Source organism: Parasteatoda tepidariorum, chromosome 2, assembly GCF_043381705.1.
Source record: "Parasteatoda tepidariorum isolate YZ-2023 chromosome 2, CAS_Ptep_4.0, whole genome shotgun sequence".
Taxonomy (NCBI): Eukaryota; Metazoa; Arthropoda; class Arachnida; order Araneae; family Theridiidae; genus Parasteatoda; species Parasteatoda tepidariorum.
The window spans coordinates 15138373-15159209 of record NC_092205.1 but is presented as its reverse complement, the minus strand read 5'-3'; the positions used below and the strand labels follow the sequence as shown (position 1 = coordinate 15159209).

General features: G+C 33.3%; 1 protein-coding gene across 5 annotated transcripts in view; it reads left to right on the top strand.

Annotated features, from left to right (window-relative positions):
* Positions 1-20837, top strand: part of LOC107441582 (oxidation resistance protein 1) — a 156152-nt gene that overhangs the window by 110123 nt on the left and 25192 nt on the right. For 3 of the 5 annotated variants that reach the window (XM_043051248.2, XM_043051269.2, XM_043051262.2), the window contains 3 exons: positions 3518-3794; positions 8323-8488; positions 14557-14806. In XM_043051248.2, the coding sequence (XP_042907182.1) occupies positions 3518-3794; positions 8323-8488; positions 14557-14806 (693 nt within the window). The remainder of the gene's footprint in view (positions 1-3517; positions 3795-8322; positions 8489-14556; positions 14807-20837) is intronic. The other 2 variants (XM_016054904.3, XM_071177194.1) reach the window with 1 other exon arrangement.

Genomic DNA, 20837 nt, shown 5'->3' with positions numbered 1-20837 from the left:
CGGGTTCACCTCACTGAAAGGCGAGCGCTCTATCCCCTGAGCCACCATGGCTCATAGAAAAGTTTTTAGAGAATTTCTCCTTAAACACAAGAGTACGTGACTAGTTGAGTGATTGACTCCTTGTTGTTTGTCTTTTATTATTTTTAATAAAATTTATGAAGTTCCTTTAAATCATTTGGTTACTTTTTTAACTTTAATACCAGAAAATACCTAGGCGTGTTCCTAAAAGGATGTCAATTGTTAATGAAAGTTTTATGTGCAGTGCAAAAAAAAAAGAAAAAAAGAAATGAAATGAAACACCCTAAATAATTTGGATCTTCACGTACTGAGACTCAATCTTAGTGGTTTAAAAGGGCGAACTTAAATATGCTAATTAATTTGCGCAGACGAATTATACGACTTTTTTAAAATTTGATTTCTTAGGAACAATTGGAAAGATTTCGCTAAAATTTCGTATTTTGCTATCTAACGAATAACGACTATTTGACTATGTCTAAATATGATAATGATTAATAGAAAATAATTATAAAAAAATTGTTTGGATGGAAATCAGAAAACCACAGAAAGATGCTCGAGAATTTCGGACCCATCACACTTACTTCAATTGCATACAAGATAACGGAGAAAATGATTTTAAAGATACTTTTCTTTTATCTTAATTCCCGTGAGCGTCTCCCAAAAGATTTAGAAGAGGTCACAGCACCACAGACGAGGAACTCTGCTTGGTACAAAGAATTCCTGAAGCACATAACAAGAAGCCAACTCATCACACCATGGCGACCTTCTTGGGCTTAACTAATGTGTTTAAGAGTATTATACAGTACAGTATTATGGCACAGAGTATTACACTTTGTAGTACTTATTTGGCGCTTATTAGACCTATTCTGGAACATGGTTACTCGGTCTACTGTTGTGTATTTAAAACTAAACTCCCAGAACTCGATCTTAGGGCTGCTTAGATTACTGCAGGTCTAAGTAGCTGCTGCCCTAACGACATTGTCTTTTTTGAGGCAGATTGGCAACCACTCAGCTCTCGAAGAAACTCATATCTAGCAAAATATTTTATCAAATTCCTAAGCTTTGTATTCAATAATCGAAGGTCTGCTTTTCTTCGGAGTTGGTGTAACAATCAGGAAAAAATATCCCCTTTAAGTGGTTGGTGAGAATTTGATTTAAAGTGGTGTAGAGCCATACTTCATCCAGAGAGCCATTGATTCATCTGAAGGACTTCCCAATATGTTTTTCCTATAAAACATTTCTACTCATGTTAACAAATCATCAGTCATGCTTTTACATCTGAGGCAGATTGCTCTCGATTTAATCAATAATATTACAAAGGAGGCTACTCATATTTATACAGATGGTATCAGGAATGAAAATACTTATTCTGCTAGGGGAGTATATATCAGATTCAATAACACCTCATACAATATCAAACTGAGAAATCCTGACGGCTGCTCCGCCTTTCGCAGTGAATTAAATGCTATAGGAGCTGGACTCAATAGAGTACTTACACTTCCTAGCTTGAAAGACGTTTGGATTTTGAGTGATACCCGGAGTGTCAGTCCGACATCTTTCAAAGTGGCATGACGTGGGATATTCTGAACCAGCTGAAAAGACTTTCCATCGCTAGGGAGAGTCACTTGCAGTGGATCCTTTCCTATGTTGACATTACAAGTGAGTCTGAAGACTCACTTGCTAAAAATGGCTTAGCTCTGCCCTTGTTTTCTCAGGCATCCCTGACCGTTTCAGAAGTGTATTCCCGCTTTATCAATCTACGCGGTCCCACTGTCCCTCCTGCTCACACCAATGGCATCAGAGTAATCACTCAGGTGGTTCCCTGCCCCTCCAGTGCAGCAGACAAGACCAGACTGTCATTTTTCGTTTTCGCGATGTTATAAAGAGCAGATTACATGTTCTAAGTGGGCCTGTGTAGCCTGAACCTGTCCACATCCTCGACTGCCTTGGTCTCTCTTGAGGATGATCTCTTTGTGGATCAGTTCTACGTGCCTAATATGCTCTCAGAGTTGCTGGTGTCATGGACTTGATTTAGCTTTGCTAACAATCGAGGGCTAGCCACAGCAGCATTGTGAGTGAGTAGAGGGGAAAAATTGAAATATGCGTCGTATTTCTCTTTTATGGTTTGAACTTATATATTAAGCACATTTTAAAGTCATTGTATTTCTTATTTTTCATTAGAAATAAGTTCATCTATAAAACGAAATGGTGATTTTTAAAGCTAGTGCCATCAATAGTCTAGAAAAATCAACTATAAAGTATTTTAGGACAATACTGACCCTTTTTAAATTTCTCGGGTCGAGGAAATTTATAGACTTATGATATGCTTGTACATTAAATAAAATTCTTCAACTAAACAAAAATATCTAAAAAGAGAGATTTTCCTTTAAATCCTTTTCCCGTAAATGTTTAAAGTACTTTTTCCATTTCGCCGGTACAGGCGTTTCAGTCCCCAATGTAAACTTATTAAGTGCAAGCAAATTCAACTATTTTTTTATTATTTCTATTTTAAAGTGGCAAATAAATAAATAAAATAGCCGCTGGCGAAATGGAAAAGTGCCGTTCTTTGAATTGACGCAACTCATTCAATTCAAGAAATAAGTTCTGTAAAAGCTAGTACTTCTCTCCGTTAAAATTATTAGTCATTGAGGTGAACCGGGCTCGAATACCAGCGATGGCTAGTCGATTCGAATTCCGCACCCAGCTCGCACCGACCACAGTGCTGACGTAAAATATCCTCATTGGTAGACAGATCATGCGTTAGAGTCCGCTTGCCGTCCGGCTAAAGGGTTTTCTTAGTTTTCCTCTCCATCTAACGCAAATGCGGGTTAGCTCCATCAAAAAGTCTTCGACAAAGACAAATGTCTCTCAATACATGTTAAAGATGTTCCTTAAAGGTTTCAAAATTACAAGGCTACGGAATTGAATATTAGTAATCGTAAACCCATAAAATCGGTTCGGTTGTTCAACCATGGCTATTAAATAAAATAAAATTATTAGTAAAAACATAAAGCGTAGATACGTAATTGAATACAAATCTATCTCAATCTTTTAAAAATATTTATTTTATTTCAGAAATGTTGGGCAATTAAACAATAGGTCAGTAGACAACTAGCTCTCCAGTACATTAATTGCATGGTAAAAGACTTTAATCTTTTAAAAATAAGGTTTATATAAAATCAATTAAGTTTAATAAACTTTTGAAATAATTTTGATTAAGGTGATAGCATTCCAGAATGAATTTCTTTTAAATTTTCCATTTTCAATCGCGTTTATTTATATAATCCCATTTTTCAAAATTAGATTGAGGATTTGAAATGGTTGATTGAACTTTTTTTTTAGTTTTCACTTTTCCAGAGTTTTTTGATATTGACTTTTTGCTCGAACTCAAACATACTATAACATTATAACTTTAATGAAAGAATTCTTTTCGGAATCAGGAAAGCGTTAACAAAAGAAGATCTTCTTTAAATGCTTGAAGTGTAAAAGTGTTTATTTGCAGGAGAAGCAGCAGCCCTCTGAGAGCCGCAGAGAACGAGTGCTGAAGCGGCTTTCCTACCCCATGGAGTCTATCACCTCCATCTCTCGTATTCTCACCTCGTCGCCCAAGTCTTTCGTCGACTTTTCTGGATCCCTTTTCTCTGGATCTGTGAAGGGTGGCTCCGAGGAGGAAGAAGTCAAAGAGGAGGTGTGCGAGGAAGGGGCAGTGGAGGGTGGTCCCAGCAGGTATCAGAATCTTGTGGAAGAAAAGCCGGAAATCTTCGAGGCACTCGACAGTGAGTTTCTTTTTCCTTCCTTTCATTCTCGCTTTTCCTCTTCACCGGCCATTGTTTGTAAACTTTGAACGGGAATGAGTTTACCGATGTCAAGTGGAATTGCATTTTCTCTTTCGGATGTATTTCTTTCATTTAAAAATCTTTCTCTCGCAGCATTTAATTCCAGTTCTGTAATCTGCATTTTTAGAGTTGAATTTAATGATGAAAAATGCATGGAAAAGCGTTGGAAAAAAAAAGGATTTTTATTTTAAATAAAACACGTTACTTTACAGAGGAGAAATGCTTTTCTCTTTGTAGAAGATTTTCTCTCATTTATTTTCAAAATATATTTTAAAATATTATTCTGCATTATATACATTTTTATCTCTGCACTTTTTATTTTTTTAAACCTTTTATAAATGAACTGGATTTCGGAATAGTTTGGAAAATAAAGACTGCAAGTTTAAAACTTGTTGATTATCATCGTACGGTGATAAAAATCAAAAAACGAAATTTAAATGGGGTGATTTCTGAAAAGATTAAGTCTAATGAGCTGAACTTTCCCCCCTTCCTATCCTTTTTTTGAACTATACTTTATCTTCTGTAAGCTATATTGTAAACTTTGTCTTCCTGTTAAGTTTCGAATTGAATGATTAAAAACAAAATATAACAACATAGATTTGAAATTTCTTAAGCGAAATATTATCTGTAGTAGTAGTCACTGCAAAATGGCTACTAAGAATTTTTTTTATTTTACAAACGCTTTAAAACATATAAATTGTATTAGGATATTTCCATGATCAAAGGGCAACGTAACAACAAATAAATGAACACTTAAAAGCATTCCTCCATTAACAAATTTCTTAGTTTTTTATTAACTACTAGGGGGCTAAGCCACCTGTTTGCTGCCGCTCACCAACCCCAATGATTGCTTCGCAATAATTATTATTATTTTTTTTTTGGCTGAAACAGTCTTTTTTTTTAAATTTTTTTTTACAAAAGTTAAATTAATTTTTAAATTGAAAGCTAAAATAATTACTAAAAAGAAATCTGTTGAGTTACACCTGTGCCTCCACTTCTCACGTTCGAATATTATTATCTATTAATATTATAAATTAGGGCCCTATAAATTATGCGGAAATTTTTTAAAAATTATGCGGCTAGGATGCGGCGATTTTTAAAAATTATGCGGCAAGGATGCGGTGTCTTTTAAAAATTATGCATGCAGGTTGCGAATGACCCAGAAAACAATTGAAACTGAAAAAAAAAATCTCTTAAAAAAGTTCAACTTTCTTTCCTGCTTTAATAAAAATTTTTTTCAATGNCCTGTTTGCTGCCCCTCACCAACCTCGATGATTGCTTATTATTTTTTTTGGCAGAAAGACAAAAGTTGAAATCATTTACGTAACATATATGTACTAAAAAGAAATCTGTTGACTTACACCTTTGCCCCCACTTCTCACGTTCGAATATTATTATCTATTAATATTATAAATATTTAGATCTATTGGTAAACAGAAGTAATTTTTCTTAGAAATCATTTTTTAAAGTAACGTTTATAACATTATATTGTTCGAACGAATTTGGTGGGTTCACAACCGTAATTCAATATTTTCGCTGACGAAATGGGCGGATATATTAAATACTACAATACAATAATTGTGAAACTGTTAATAAGATTAAACACCTTTTTAAATATCTTTATCTTAAATTGTAGCGAAGAATTACGTTAAAATAATAATGAAACAAAAAACAACAACATTTCTCTTAAATTTAAAATCTTAAATCAAAAGCGTAATAATAGCAGTACAGAAAAATACCTTTAAATTAGGGATTCAAAAATATTTACAGAAAAACAATTCTCGAATGCAACGACCTATAGGGGGTGTTGTTATTTGAGACGAATTCCTGCTAGCAGGATTATCAGTTGCACTGGAGATTTCTTCAGTGTAGCATGGTAATGTTCCTTCTTTATTGTGGCTCATTAAATTTAAAAAAAAATGTATGATATTCTTTCGTATGCTAGTGAAAACAAATGGAATATCTTTTTTTTAAAGAACGAACATCCGAAACACACCGGAAAATATTTGTAAAAACTCTTGTAATTAGAGTTAAGCATAGTGCCTGAGAAATCATTCTACTAAATTTAATGATCTAGCGTGAAATTTTAATTTTACATTCCATACTTTTCTGTATCATATTACTTCAAACGTTAAAATCATGCAAAAAGCATACAGAATCACATTATGTTATACCATTTAATTTTGCAAAAAATGTTTTTTCACTACAATTTTTATCAAAAAATTTTAAGTTTCAATAAAAAATCATTATTCAAAAACTAAAAACGAAAAATAAGGAATGCTTATGATAAAAAAAAAATCGATTCTGAAAATTCCGCATATTAAAATAAAAAACTTTCATATTGTTTTTTTTTTTCTAGTCTTAAAGTTCTTAATCAGACGTAGAAAACCCTTCTGTAGAGAACTATCATCAAATTAGAAAAAATTTTTATTTACAAGTAAATTTTTTATTATAAAAATCATAACAGTTACTTGCTTTATAAATCTGCAGAATTCCAAATGAAATATTCTTCGTTTGAAAATTTTATTTTCAAATAATATATACATAGTTACATTTAGTTCATTACTTTTAGATGACTTACCACACAACAAAATTTTATAATTGTAAGATCTCGATATGAATTTCAATATGCAACTTAAAAACAGAAAAACTGAATTCTAGTAGAAATTATTCGTTCAAAATTAAAAAATACTTATTAAGAAAACTATAAAAAATTATTAATAATCAACACAAACGATACTATTTCAAGAAATTCGGATGATTTTTTATTGTTGTTTTTCGAATTATATAGATTCGGAAATATATATTATTCTATAAAGAATAATAATATTCTATAACTAGTGTAGTTTTGCACGTTCTGAAGTCACACTTATTCATTGGAATGAAGTAAGCAATGTTGAAGTCACTTTAGTTTGTAATGAATTGAAAGTATTCTACCGTAATACACACATCTGTAACAGTATGCGATCACGAAGTCGGAAGTTATCTGTTGCAAGCTTGTTGATAATAAAAAGCTAAAAATTATTGAGAAAGTGTTCTTCAAATGTTGGGCACGTTCAGTTTCAGAAAGATTTACCGATGTTCTGGGTCGTTTTTTTTTCCAAGTTCTTCTGCCTTTTCCTTAGGGAAATTTTGCTTCTTATTTGCTGCTAAAATTATTGCGCTTCTTATTTGCTTGTCGGCCTACTCTACCAACGTTTTTGATAGAACTAAATGAAAACTTAATAAATAAAAGCCTGAAAATATACTACCCGCTAGAGGGCGTGTTCAAGCGTTGCGATCGCGAATACCTTTACAACTTTTATTAATTTTATGCTGATGATAACCAAAACACTATGGAAATGAATGAGGAGAAACTGGATCCAGTCAATAAAAATGCACACCGACAAGAATGGAAAACTGCGACACCATGATTAGATTTTTATAAATAGTTAGATTTTAAATATAAAACAAAAATTGAAATCTTTAAGTATTTTGTAATAATAAAATAGTTTATTAAATTTTATTATATAGTTTGTATTAGTAGCATCAGTCACATAAAAAATGTAACATCAATCACAACAACTTTGTCCCTACATGTATACTTTCAATGTTTCCTGTTAATTTCAGATTCAGATTTTTTAAAATGAATTTTGAAAAATTAATTCTATTATTGTTTATAGAATACGGAGAATTTTAAAATAAAAATATGTTGTTTTACTTTACGTTTCTTCTACGTAACGTTAGTCACATTTTATATTTTTATTCTAAATAAAGCTTTTATAATTTTATTCCGTTTTTCTTTAGTAATATTAATATTAGGCTATTAAAAACATCCCATTTAATTTTTTAAAAAAATATATTAAATATCTATCAATAGAAAAAAGTTTTAAATTAAGGAAACCTATCAAAATGTAACGTCCATCAGCATAGAATTGCCTATTTGCATAGAAAAAGAGTTCATAAATTTTTTTTTATAATTTTCTTTCCACCATTTCATTCATTAAAATTATGAAATATGCTTTTCAATTCTTCTTGGGAACTGTTTTGTAGTTTCATTTTAACAATTAGATCTTTACTTAAATAAAAATAAACGCTTATGGAAATGTTGTGAATTTTAGACCGCGTGTTTTTTATTGAAATTTATTATCGTTAAATCAACGAATTTTACATTTTTCTTACTGTTATTTCATGTGTAAAATTTTATATTTGAGAACAAAATTCAAAATTAGTTTTACATTTAAAGAAAAGGGAAATTTTAGGGTTCATTTCGGCAGACTAATCAAATTAAACACTTTTCTATTTGGCTAAAACAATTTTTTTGTGATAAATAAGTAACTAAAATGACAACTTTTTGTGGTGATACATGACATACATGAGAATTATTAATGTATAACTATAGTGGAAGAAACATAACGGTAGTGGTTAGGTTTGGCATTTGTTCTGTCTACTATAGTGTTTCAAATTAACTGGAAGTCATTATTTTTAGAATTGTTGAGCCAGAGGAAACCAGGTGAGGATACAGAAGGTCCTCCCCTGTACCTGTGTTTGAGGATGGGCATACCGAAGGAGCGAAAGCCCCAGCCTTCGCCTGTCCTTTCTTACGGAAAGAAACGAGCACGTTCAGAATATTGGTTTTCTATTCCACGAAGCAGGTATCATTTCTATATCATATTCAAACGTAATATTTTTCCTTTTTTATACAGGCGAGCAGAACTAAAACGGCATTGAACTCCTTCAGAATGCTTTTCGGCGTATAAAAATCACAATGTTTGAATTTGAAATTAAAAATGAAAATATTCAATGCAATCTCTTCTACTGTACGGCAGCGAATGTTAGAAACCAGCCTCAAATAATTAATATTTTACTTTATAAATTTGTAGGTTGGCAGCGCCAATTTTTGGAGTTAAATAGAATTTTACAATAAAGATGTTGATGTAAGTATAGACGTGAAATTGTTTCATATATTAGTATATTAAGAGAAAAAAAGAGCGGTTAGTTCTTGCAAATTGGAATCCAGTTAGAAGGGAAAAATAATTTCTGAGAAAACTAAACTTGAGAAAGAATCACTTTTAGAATTTGAGGGTATTAATTTAGAGAAAGTTACATTAGAGAGTGCGTTAAAGAGCCCAAATAGTGCAATGATTTCAGAAAACGTAAATATAAGTTCATTTGACAATGCCATACGCACCGTTTGCGCTTCAACTCTGCCGATTCCCAAAAAAACGGAAGGGTGGAGTTATTTTTTTTATCCCTAGAGAGAGCTTTCAATACAAAGAGCTACCTGAGGAATTAACCGGAGAAATATCGTAAAATTAAATGGGGGAGAAAGTTGCAAATATTTTAATTTAAATTAAGGATGAGGACATAAAATATTTTATTTTATAACCGTCGTTAAACATCCGATCCAACGTTTTGGTTTTACGTGTAATAATGTTCAACTCCGTAGCCTTGTAATTTTGAATCCAATCCAGAAGACAAAGGAATTCCTGGATCAAGTATGGGGAGAAATTTGCCTTCATGGAGGACCTTGCTGGAACTAACCACACCATTTGTGTTACATGGAAGGGAAAACCACGAGAACTTCCCACGGTTAGCTTGACGACAAGGAAACTCTAACACATGAGCCGTCTTCCACTGAGAATATTTTTACGTCACCACTGTGGCTGGTGCAAGCTGGATGCGGAATTCGTATCGACCAGCTATAGCTGGGATTCGAACCAGTTCACCTCATTGAAAGGCAAACGCTCTATCCCATTAGCCATTACGACTCGACATAAAAGATCATCAAAAAATAAAATACACTATTCTAAAAAAGTTTGAAAAACACCTTTAGCATGTTTGCTAAATTTTCAGAAAGCAAAACGCTTGTCGAATGAAACTCATGTTCAATTTGCTTCACGTTTGGCTACCGGTTTTAAGCAATTCTGTAAATTGCGAAACGTTTCTAATTTCGAAACATTAAAAAAAAACTATTAATTAGAGATAAATTATACCGATCAGGAGACCGTGAAGCGCATTAACATAAGACAGGAAAGTTTAAGCCTGTGTGATTTATATTTTGCATAAAAAAAAACCTTTTTATGAGGTGAATTCTTCTAACTCTAGATATAGCACAAACGATGAGAACTCACTGTAAGAAGGGAAATGTATTCCCCCAAAAAAACATCAAGAAGAAATGAAATTACAAGAGATTAAAGAAGAAATAAGAAATTTTTCCTGTTATATTTGTGGTGAAAACATTTCCCTTTGATTTGTGGTGAAACAATCCCTTGAGTGTAATAAAAGATACCTCAATAAAAATTCCCAAGTCAAAACAGACCCAGCTGTTGTAAAAATTAACGTGCAATAATTTTATTATATTTTATAACCATCGTTGAACAGCCGACCCTATTTTGGGTTCACGACAACCAATGCTCAACTCCGAAGCATTGTAATTTTGAACCCAATCCAGAAGGCAAAGGAACACCTGGATCAAGTATTGGGAGAAATTTGCCTTCGTGGAGGACTTTTGATGGAACTAACTCGCATTTGCGTTACACGGAGAGGAAAACTGCCAAAACCTCCCACGGTTAGCCTGACGGAAGGGGCACTAACCCACGATCCGTCTACCACTGATGATATTTTACGTCAGCACTGTGCTCGGTGCAATCCGGATGCGGAATTCGTATCAACCAGCCATCGCTGGGATTCGAAGCCGTTTCACCTCATTGTATGCGAATGCATTCATTCGGCAATCTCTATATGAATAGTATCATATTGAAAATAAAAGAAGTGAAAGGGAACAGTTCTTTTTCAGAAGAGATGTCCTCGAACGAAACGACATGCGAGTAGAGGGAATGATTCCATTTCTTCGGAGGAAAGTTTTATTGCATCTGACGCGATAAAATTACAAATGGAGTGTTCTTCTTTGCGAAATGTTCGGCAAGTTTTAAAATTAAATAAAAGATGTTTAATTTTAATTGGGTACTTTTATTTCAAGAAGAGGATCTCCCATACCCACACATATGATCTATAACGTCAGAGCAAGCCAATCTTTACCAGCAAAATGGCGTATTTAAGCTGAGCTAAGTTTCTCTGATTATTTTTTTGTTGTGCATAATGAGCAATCTCAGTGCTTAAAGAACATTAATTTGTTTTACTTATCTTGCATCAAGTTATTAGTAAACATTATCTTCACTCATTTAAATATGTTAATTTTGTTTTATGATTAAAATATATGAATATATTTAGTAAAATTAATAATATGTATTATGAATAAGAATTTTCTGTAACAACCATTGTTTTACGTGGTTTTGAAACTTTCTTATAAATTGATGGAAATTGTAAAATTTGCAGTATTATTATTTACATATATTTACCTTTTATTACATTTATATTTGCTCATTAGTTTTTTGATCAAATTCGTTTTGGCTTCTACTTACTTTGAAAAACAAAATTTACAAAAATATAAAGCACACATGAAAAGAGACAACTATTCATTACATCTAAATATCTTATATCAGCAAAAAAGTTAATTTTTCTTCACTCTCAACTAATACATTTTTCAAACTAGTGGATATTTTCAGAAAAAATAATTTTTTTTTAATTTTAAAATTGATAAAACCAATTATAATTTCAATGTTTTTTTAAACACAACCACTAGTAAAGAGATATACCTTTTAATCCGTAATACCCCCACCTTTAATACCAATTTTCCTGAAAAATTTGCGACAGAATTTTTATAAATTTAAACGATTTTAATAAAAGTATACCTTATCTGTATCATGTTTTTTTTAAATTTCTTTGTGTAATAAAAAAAGTTTTTTTAAAATTAGAAATTTAAAAATACTGGTTTAACTACTAAAACATTGTAAAATAATGTATGCTAGTGTAAAATATTATTCTTATAATGATAGCCATAATAATAAACATAAAAATTCTCTTTAATTAAGAGATGCAACTAAATATTTTTAAAAGTTTCGATTTAGCATTATTTTTCATTTTTTAAGAAATATTAATCTTTTTCCGCTCATCAACTCATAAAACATTTCAACTACATAGCAAACCTCTTTTCCGTTTATAAGAAAATTGTTGCTAAATTTGTCCTCGATAAATCAGATGAATTAAAAGTGTTGAACTTGTTGTATATTTAATTCGATAAAACACAGAAAATTCTTTTGGAAAATATTTCGGGGACGCAATCATAATTGGAAAGAAGCGATAAATACAAGATAAATAATATTTGCTATTATCTGTGAAACACAAAATAAGAACTAATCAACTTATCGTAAGCTATTTCTTATCTTATCACCTGAAGGTTTATTTTCAATCACAAACAATATTGTTCGTGAAATATCATCATTTACACAGGGTTAGAGTAAACATGTGAATTTAACATGTTTTAGATCGATTTTTGTCTATTTTAACTGACTTTTGTAATACCTGTGTGTTAAGTAAAATCTCCCTTAAAACGTTTTTAAGTGTCTTTACTTAAATAAGTAATACTCTAATCAAGTCCTCAGAATGTCAACAAATGTGAGTTTTTCACTTGGAGACTATTTCATGTTTTTAAAACCGGCACTTAGCTGCTTACGTGGTAAAAGGTGAGATTTAAATTTTTTTCCATATGAATAATTTAATATTACTAAAGGTGCTGCCACTTTTTATTAAAGTTTGGAGAAACTCAGTTCTCATATTTTTCATACTTAATAAAATATTGCGCGCAACTTTTAATATATTACTCTACAAAAGTCCTGCTACGATTGTTTTGGTTAGTCAGTTTGATTGTCATTTTTACTAGGGGGGGGGATTGCTAGAGGGCTAAGCCCCCTGTTCACTGACTTTTACCACCCCCGATGATTACTTCACGATAATTGCTGTTTCTTGGCATAAAGCAGTTGAAATTTATAAACGCTAAAAATACAGGGTGTTTATAAAGTCCCAGGCCCATTTTGATGTTTAATAACTCATAAAATAATAAAGATAGATTAAAATTAATAACATATATGGTTAGATAGACTCAAAAATTTCATGACCCATGTCAATGAACTTCCAAGTGTGTTCCCTTCGTCGCACAGAGAATATCAAGTCGATAGTCAATTTCACGCCAGGCAAGCGTTATGAGTTGTTAAGCATCAAAAAGGGTGTTTCTGGCATTGTTAATTGCCATAATTTGCGCATATGGGGATCTGAAAACCCCCATGAATACAGTGAAATACAAAGGGATTCCCCAAAGGTTAATGTGTTGTGTGGATTAATGCACGACCGAGTCATTGGGCCTTTCTTTTTTACAGAAAAGACGGTCTCATCAGTCGTATACTTAGACATGTTGGAAAACTTCGTATTTCCACAACTAGAAGAGCTTCAGCCACATGTCTTTTTGCAACACGATGGCTCACCACCTCATTGGGGTATCATCGTTCGTTGTTCTTTGAATGACCATTTTCCAGGAAAAAATATTGGGCGAGGAGGTCCAATTCCTTGGCCACCCAGATCACCTGATATAACGCCGCTGGACTTTTTTCTTTGGGGATTTATAAAGGACAATGTTTACAGGAGGATCATGTCGAACATTGATGGCCTAAAAGCCAGAATTACAACCGCAATAGCCTCTGTGGATGCCGACATGCTTGCCGCTACCTGGCGTGAAATTGACTATCGACTTGATATTCTCCGTGCGACGAAGGGGGCACACGTGGAAGTTCATTGACAAGGGTCATGAAACTTTTTGAGTCTATCTATCCATTTATGTTATTAATTTTAATCCATCTTTATCATTTTATGTGTTATTAAACATCAAAATGAGTCCGGGACTTTATAAACACCCTGTATATGTACTAAAAGAACAATCTCCCCATCAAACATCCGAATATTTCCCTTATGATACTATTAAGATCAATAAGTGAACATAAAACATTTTTTAAGTAATCATTTTTTACATCCTTCATAGTGACAGTACGTTATATTTTTTTTCAAATATTTAGTTTACTAAATTAAAAAAAAAGTTTATTGCAAAAAAAAGTTTAAATGTTTATTGAGGATTTAAATTAAAAAATTAATGGAATTATAAGTCATATGGATGGCTCGAAGCCTCATAATGATAAATTACTTATTTTCCCATGGGAAGGATCAGAATTTTAACTGTATTGTAGCTATCGTACTTGGGTTTATCTCTAAATGTAATTGTTTTGCTAATTGTAAAGTTTAATATTACAAGCATAATTAATAAAAATCTGCTGTATGTAAATACAAGCCACATTCTCAAATTATAAACGTTTTCGGTTAAAACGCGAATTTTCATGCAAAATGATTCTGTGTATTATGCTCTTATCTAATCTTATGTAATAAACTCTTAAGGTACCTCTCGGGAAACAATATCAAGGAACAGCTTGATACAAAAATGTTATCTTTGGAAGTGTTGCTTATTACTCTATTATTTAAATATTACCTTAAGTTCTTAATAAACCTGTATGTTAATTTAATGATTCGACAGCTTTCACGCAAAGCATCAGACTTGTGACGTCCAATCCGTTGACCCAATGATATAAAAAGTACTATTTCTCAAATACTGGACAGATATTTTTACTTATTATTTAAATTAATGAAATGTTTTTTGAGTAAGCTCTTAAAAATATTCTTCTACAATGCATTTTTGCTAACATATTGTACACACTGCTTCTCAACACAACATAATAGATTGCGAAAATGAAGCTTCGATATAAAGAAGTTTTCGTATTTATAGGGTAGAAGATTTGTATAATTTCCTACAACAATGGATACCAAGTCTCTATGGTGATGTAGATGACGTGGATCCTGATGAAGCTGGCTTCATACCTATTGACGATTCTGCTCCTGATGAGGAAGAGGAGGAGGAGGAGACAGAAGAAAAGCAAAGTGAGGATGGGGGAGATAAAGAGGCTCCAAGATCTTTCCTCAAACTAGTGGAAGAGCACTTCGGTTTTAAAAGTGGTATCAGTCCTGGGGACTGGGAAGTGAGTAATATTTTTAATAGAATATTAACTTGCATTTAAAAAAGTAAATTGCCTTATTTTTAAGGATATATGAGCTATTGCTTGATGAAATATCAAATAAACACGTAAGATATCAATCTAATTTATGGAAACCTTATAAACAGCTATAAAAATATTTGTAATTGTTTTTGCGTGAAGAAATATTTGTTTCATAAATGGGCGTTTATGCTATAGTTTGTCTAAGCTAAGAACTCTTCCCGCCACAAAGTCTGAAGCCGTCTGGGGCTATGGAAACAAGAATGGCGGATTTTAGGACTAGGACTAACACAATAGACCGCAAACCTCTCGCCGACTCGAGCCGAAACCACTCCAAAACAGTGACCCCACACCCCTACTTGAAATAGTCATTTCTGGTTCCCATGGTCACCGCCACAGGTCCAGACGAATGTCTGGAGGAGTTCTCATTTTAGACAAACTATAGAAAAGACTTAAACACTTACCTAATGTATAGTTTGATTGTAAAATGGATTGCAGTGAAACCTCCATTAAAAACCGCTTCTGTGTAGTGATTACCTCTATTTACGACCACTTTTGGGAGACACGGAATTTTTTCCATAGACTTAGTACTGAAGAAAACCTTCAGGCCAAACCTGACACCAAATGCAGAGAAGATTAAATAAGGAAACAAAACAAATAAGTGGGTTAAAGTGCATTCAAAATATTTGTGTGAAGCTCTTATTATTTAGAGAACACTTTTTGACGATAAAAACCTCACGTTGCAGTTAAAGTGCACTAAAGACGATACTATCAATAATTTATTTTTTGAGTTGAAAGTTAAATTAGAAAAAAAACTTATTTTAGAAAAAACTAAGCACCTAAACAATTAAGCCTCTTCTAAGCTTTTAAAGCTAACTATTTTTTTTTGTTATAAAACTGAATGCAAATTTAACAAAAAACAAAGTTATTTATTTATTTAAAATGGTGTTATCATTCATATTTGGTAAATTTGTTTGCACGCATAATCACATCAGTTGGGATCATTTTTATAGACTCTAAATTTTATTCATAGATTCGTTTTTTCGTGAGCCCAACAGAAGTGGATTTTTTCAGCTCCAAAAAAGTGATACTGGCTAGAAAATAAAATCGTTGCAATTTTGCGCGATTGTTCGCAACAATCACGCAAACAATCACGCAACGACCAACCTCCATCAACGACCGCTTTACTGTGAAACGGAGAGTGATTGCTCCAGAGAGATTTCACTGCATTTTATTCAAGTAAAGCACGTTTTTGTATTTTTGAATACCAGGAGGCTGTGTACCTTGCTCACCCCCAATATTGTTACCCAGACATTTTTAGTTTCTCTTTGATAATCGGATATTTTATAGTGAAAGAAAATTTATTTGATGCCCTTATTTCCGAAACGAACACCTTCATTATTTTCGTTTCGTAACATGGTTTATTAAATAAAAACTATTCAAGATATTTTTTTTTCTAACTAAGTTAAATAACAATTGTGGTAAATCTTGCCAACCCTATCTATTTTGCTGTCGCCCTTTTTGAAACTAGGGTTATCAAAAGCATGCTCTTCAACAAGATGTTGATTCACCTGATCGCCCAGAATTTTGAAATAAAAATGGTAGTCCATATTAATGGTCATCTCAGTGAGAGAAAGGCTTAATTCAATTTATAAAGTTAGAAACACAAATCAGGCGAGCCGGGAAAACCTGGTCGGTAGGGCGCTGGGCCCATGTCCGAGAGTTCCTGGGTTCGAACCCCGCCGGCCGAAGGCTCCCCGTGTTGTTGGTGGCTGATGCACGTTAAAATTCTGTCGAGTTGCAAATTCCTCCATGTTCCCATAACATTTGAATACCTCTGGGGGTACTGGATTAGAGATTGATCGTTTTCTGATTCAGTTCAAAATTACGATCTGTGGATGAATGAATGGATGTATGAATGGGTCCGCCTTATAAGCAGGTGTGACGTATGATGTGGCAGAAATCGAATTCTTTGCCTTAGATGGCGCCACTGAAAAAAAAATCGCACACTCTGCCTGAAATTTGCTCGATTTAACCAAGCAGGTTTGCCCGTGTGGCAAGTGGCATTAGAAACAACAACAACCTGAAAAGAACTTTACGTGTTTCCGAAATTTTCACTAGATGACAAGACATTACACAGAAAGATCTTATCGCCTACAAAGAAATTGCAGTGTATTTCTCCAAAAATGCNGAGATTGATCGTTTTCTGATTCAGGTCAAAATTACGATCTGTGGATGAATGAATGGATGTATGAATGGGTCCTCCTTATAAACAGGTGTGACGTATGATGTGGCAGAAATCGAATTCTTTGCCATAGATGGCGCCACTGAAAAACAAGAATCGCACATTCTGCCTGAAATTTGCTCTGTTTCACCAAGCAGGCTTGCCCGTGTAGCTAGTGGCATTAGAACCAACCACAAATCAGGCAAAAAAAAAATCCATACACAGTGAGAAAAGTGATGTAAAATTATGCGGACAAATGTCGGCAGCAGAGCTTCCAGCCAAAGTGCGTAAAAAATATCTAGACCTTAGATTACAAATCACCCGTAATTTTACATAGTAGCAAATTTAGGGTATACCTGTAAAATAAGCAGTATTGCCCATAAAATAACAATTGCTACTTAAAATTAAGGTCTCTCGTAAAAGAATCGACACTGTCCCTTAAAATAACCTAAAAGAATAAAATGAAGTTTGAAACCAACAATTATCCACAATTTCGAGACTATTGGCATGATTGTATCATAGTGGTCAGCACTATGCACATGCCTGCTTTACTTCCCAAACAAGTTGGTAACAATCAGTCTCATGCTGTGTGAGCTTCAAGCCACCAATGAGTATTGGACCATAATCCTTCGATGTGACAGTTCAGTGCCTTTAACCACTAGGAATGGTTGTAGCAAAAGAACTCTATGAGTATTGAGTTAAGTGCTCATGGACATTGAGAACTTAAAAGAAATAATAATAAGAAAATAAATAACAAAAAAAAAGAGTCGTTAATAAGTCTTAATACTAATAGAAGATAAGATATTTTACTTCTTCGGTTTCCTTTAGTTTTTATAACTGCTCGAGGTATAAACGATGTGTTTTGTTCCTTTACAAAAATTTTAGCTATAAAGCATGAAAGTGAATCTCAATTACAAATACAAATACAAATAATATCATACTAAGGATTACACTCGCCAGTTATAACTGATAAATACTAAGCATGTATTAGCATGGAAATATTTGATTTTTTTAAATATGTATAATGTAGATTCTCTTTAATTACGAATTTGATGTATTTTCGACCTTCAAATATAGACAAAAAATTAAAGTTGCAAATGTGGATTAATTATATTTGGAAAAAAAGAGAGAGATTAGATGACGAAGGTCTTAAGCGGCTCTGTGAACATCTAATTCTAAAAGAGACTTAGATTTTTTTGGTCATTACTAAGAGAATAAATTATACCCGATGGTTTAATGGGGTTCGATTGTTTTAAAACTACTTAATAGCGTTGCCTCGTGACGTCACTGAGCTTAGTATTTTCATTAAGGTTATTTTTTTAGCATATGATTAACAATCTATATCTTCTAGAATCACGAAATATATAATTGGGTACTTGCATTTCAAGAAGACATGTGATCTATGACGTCAGCTCCAGCTGATCGTTTATAAGCAAAATGGCGTGTTTAAGTTGAGCTACGTTTCTACACATAAGTTAGAATGTTAATTAAAGTGAAGTTAATTAAATATAGCACCGTATCGCTCATCGAATTTGTTGAAATACAAACCTTTCTCGTCTACGTATTTTACTTCACTTAGATTTATTATTTGTTTATGTATTTTACTGTAATCGTGTTACATTTTTGTTTTGCGTACCTGGCAAATTCGATGCATAATTAGTTTGCTTTTGCTAATATGTTCTACACGGCTTTATGCCTGTCTTTGTGTTAAGTAAGAAATATATAGTGAAAGAATTGAAATCTTTATGAAAGAATCTATGTGTAAAAATATAGAATGTGTCACTTTGAGAGAGAATTGATACTTGACGGACTTGACTTACTCGAAATCGAATGGAAAGAACAGTCGCTAACGTAAACAAATGTCACGTTTCAACAACTAATCAGAATCGATATACCCACACTACGACAATTGCAGGTATCCCATTGTGTTTTCAAATTTTTTTTTTAATAGATTGGTAATCATTATTTTTTCCCGACATTTTCAATTTAGCAATTATTTTTGCAAATATGTCTGTTGCAATGCAGTTTCAGCAGTTATTTCTATTGCTAGGTGTCTGTAATTATTTCTGTGGCGTGTAATCAATGTTGATTGTTTAAAGAGATGCTGATAAAACTCTCGTTATCTTCTAGCCTTAGCTGTATTCAATTTTAGAGCTCAAGTGGAACAAAACGTTTATAATTTTTTTGGTGATCTAACTAATTAATATTTTATATTAAGTCCGATTTCAAACGGGTCCATCTTGGCAGAGAAGCGAGATTGGTTCACAAAGTACAATATTGCGTAGCAATCTTTGGCAAGCGTCAGAAAGCAGGTGGCAGAGCCCACTGGTTATCGTGATTTTTACGTAAATAACTTTATTCATTTTCAGTGAGTGATTGGCAGTGAGAAAACGGCTTGATAGTAGATTTTAACATCCTGCGAGTATAAACAGACTCCGTCTGTAAGAAAAAGTGCGCTACAGTTTGAACTAGCCATTCTCTAGCTATAACTAGCAGTATGTTTGCTCTATGTTATTTCTGACACTAATAACGTAAATATACGAAACTTTAACATTTAGCTGTAATCGGGATTTATCCTTAAAATTATACGATAAATGGAAGTTAAACTTCTTACTTGTTTGAGAGAGAAACACTTTCGAAAACATCTTAGATTTTGATCATCTTTTCGTGATTTTTTCAGGAATGACTCATTTTTTGTTCGGTGAGCCTGAATTAAAAAAAAATTCAGTATGCGTAAAATTCTGAATTCAAGAGTGTGATTAACTATCAACAGTTATACATACAAAATACGTGATCTTTTTCTTCATTTGACTTTTTATAGTTCAAAAATCGATCTTCATTCTTGCACGGAGCATGGTGCAACGACATTAATTTTGGCTTAATCAGCTTAGTTTTTGGCAGTCTCATAATGAAATGTAGTAGTTGTATTTTATTTATGTCACCCTAGTACTGCACAATGGCTATTGGTGACGGTCTCTACATCCCTGAGGATGACCTGAAGACATGCCATCAAAATTTTGCATCGAAATTGTGCCATTCCCTCTGCAGAGGGAATGGCACCCCTACTTCGGTGGTCCGACGGCCTGTGTGCAAAGTCGTGCACTTTACGGTAGAACAGTTTAACGAGGCCCAATACCGCCCACTCTCAGACCCTTCGCAGACTCATCCAAGTGGCCACCCACCCGCACCTGTGATCGCAGACAGTGATGCTTGATTACGGTGATCTGCTAGGAGCCGTATTTTAACGATCAGTCCACAGCGGGACATCACAGTTTATTGCTTTATTGAAATTACATACATTTGCAGGCTTGTGTGCTCAATTTAGGCTTATAAGCCTTTGTCAAGTAGAAAGACAGATAGAACTATTCAGAGAAAAACATCACGAAGAACACGAATTCGAACCCGCTACCTCCGCGCTATGCACAGTGTTTGGCCGGCGATACCGCTCGGCCAGGGAGGCCCCAATCACAGTTCAATAAACGACGAGATTTAACGTGCATCAACATGCTAGAAATTGAGTACAAAATAAATTTGAATAAATCGTTTTCAGCACTCAATTGGAGAATCGGGTCGTGTTCTTTCTTGTGTGACGATAAAACTTTTGAATGCTACTCAGTTGTAAAGGCTGTGATTTCGTAGTTCGAACCTGAGAACTTCTTAATCACGGTGACTTAGATCATCGAACTGAGATAAAATGGTGAAGAAATGAGCCTGATGTTGTTGTTGTAGTTCATTTACATCGCACTAGAGCTGCACAATGGGCGATTGGCGACGGTCTGGGAAACATCCCTG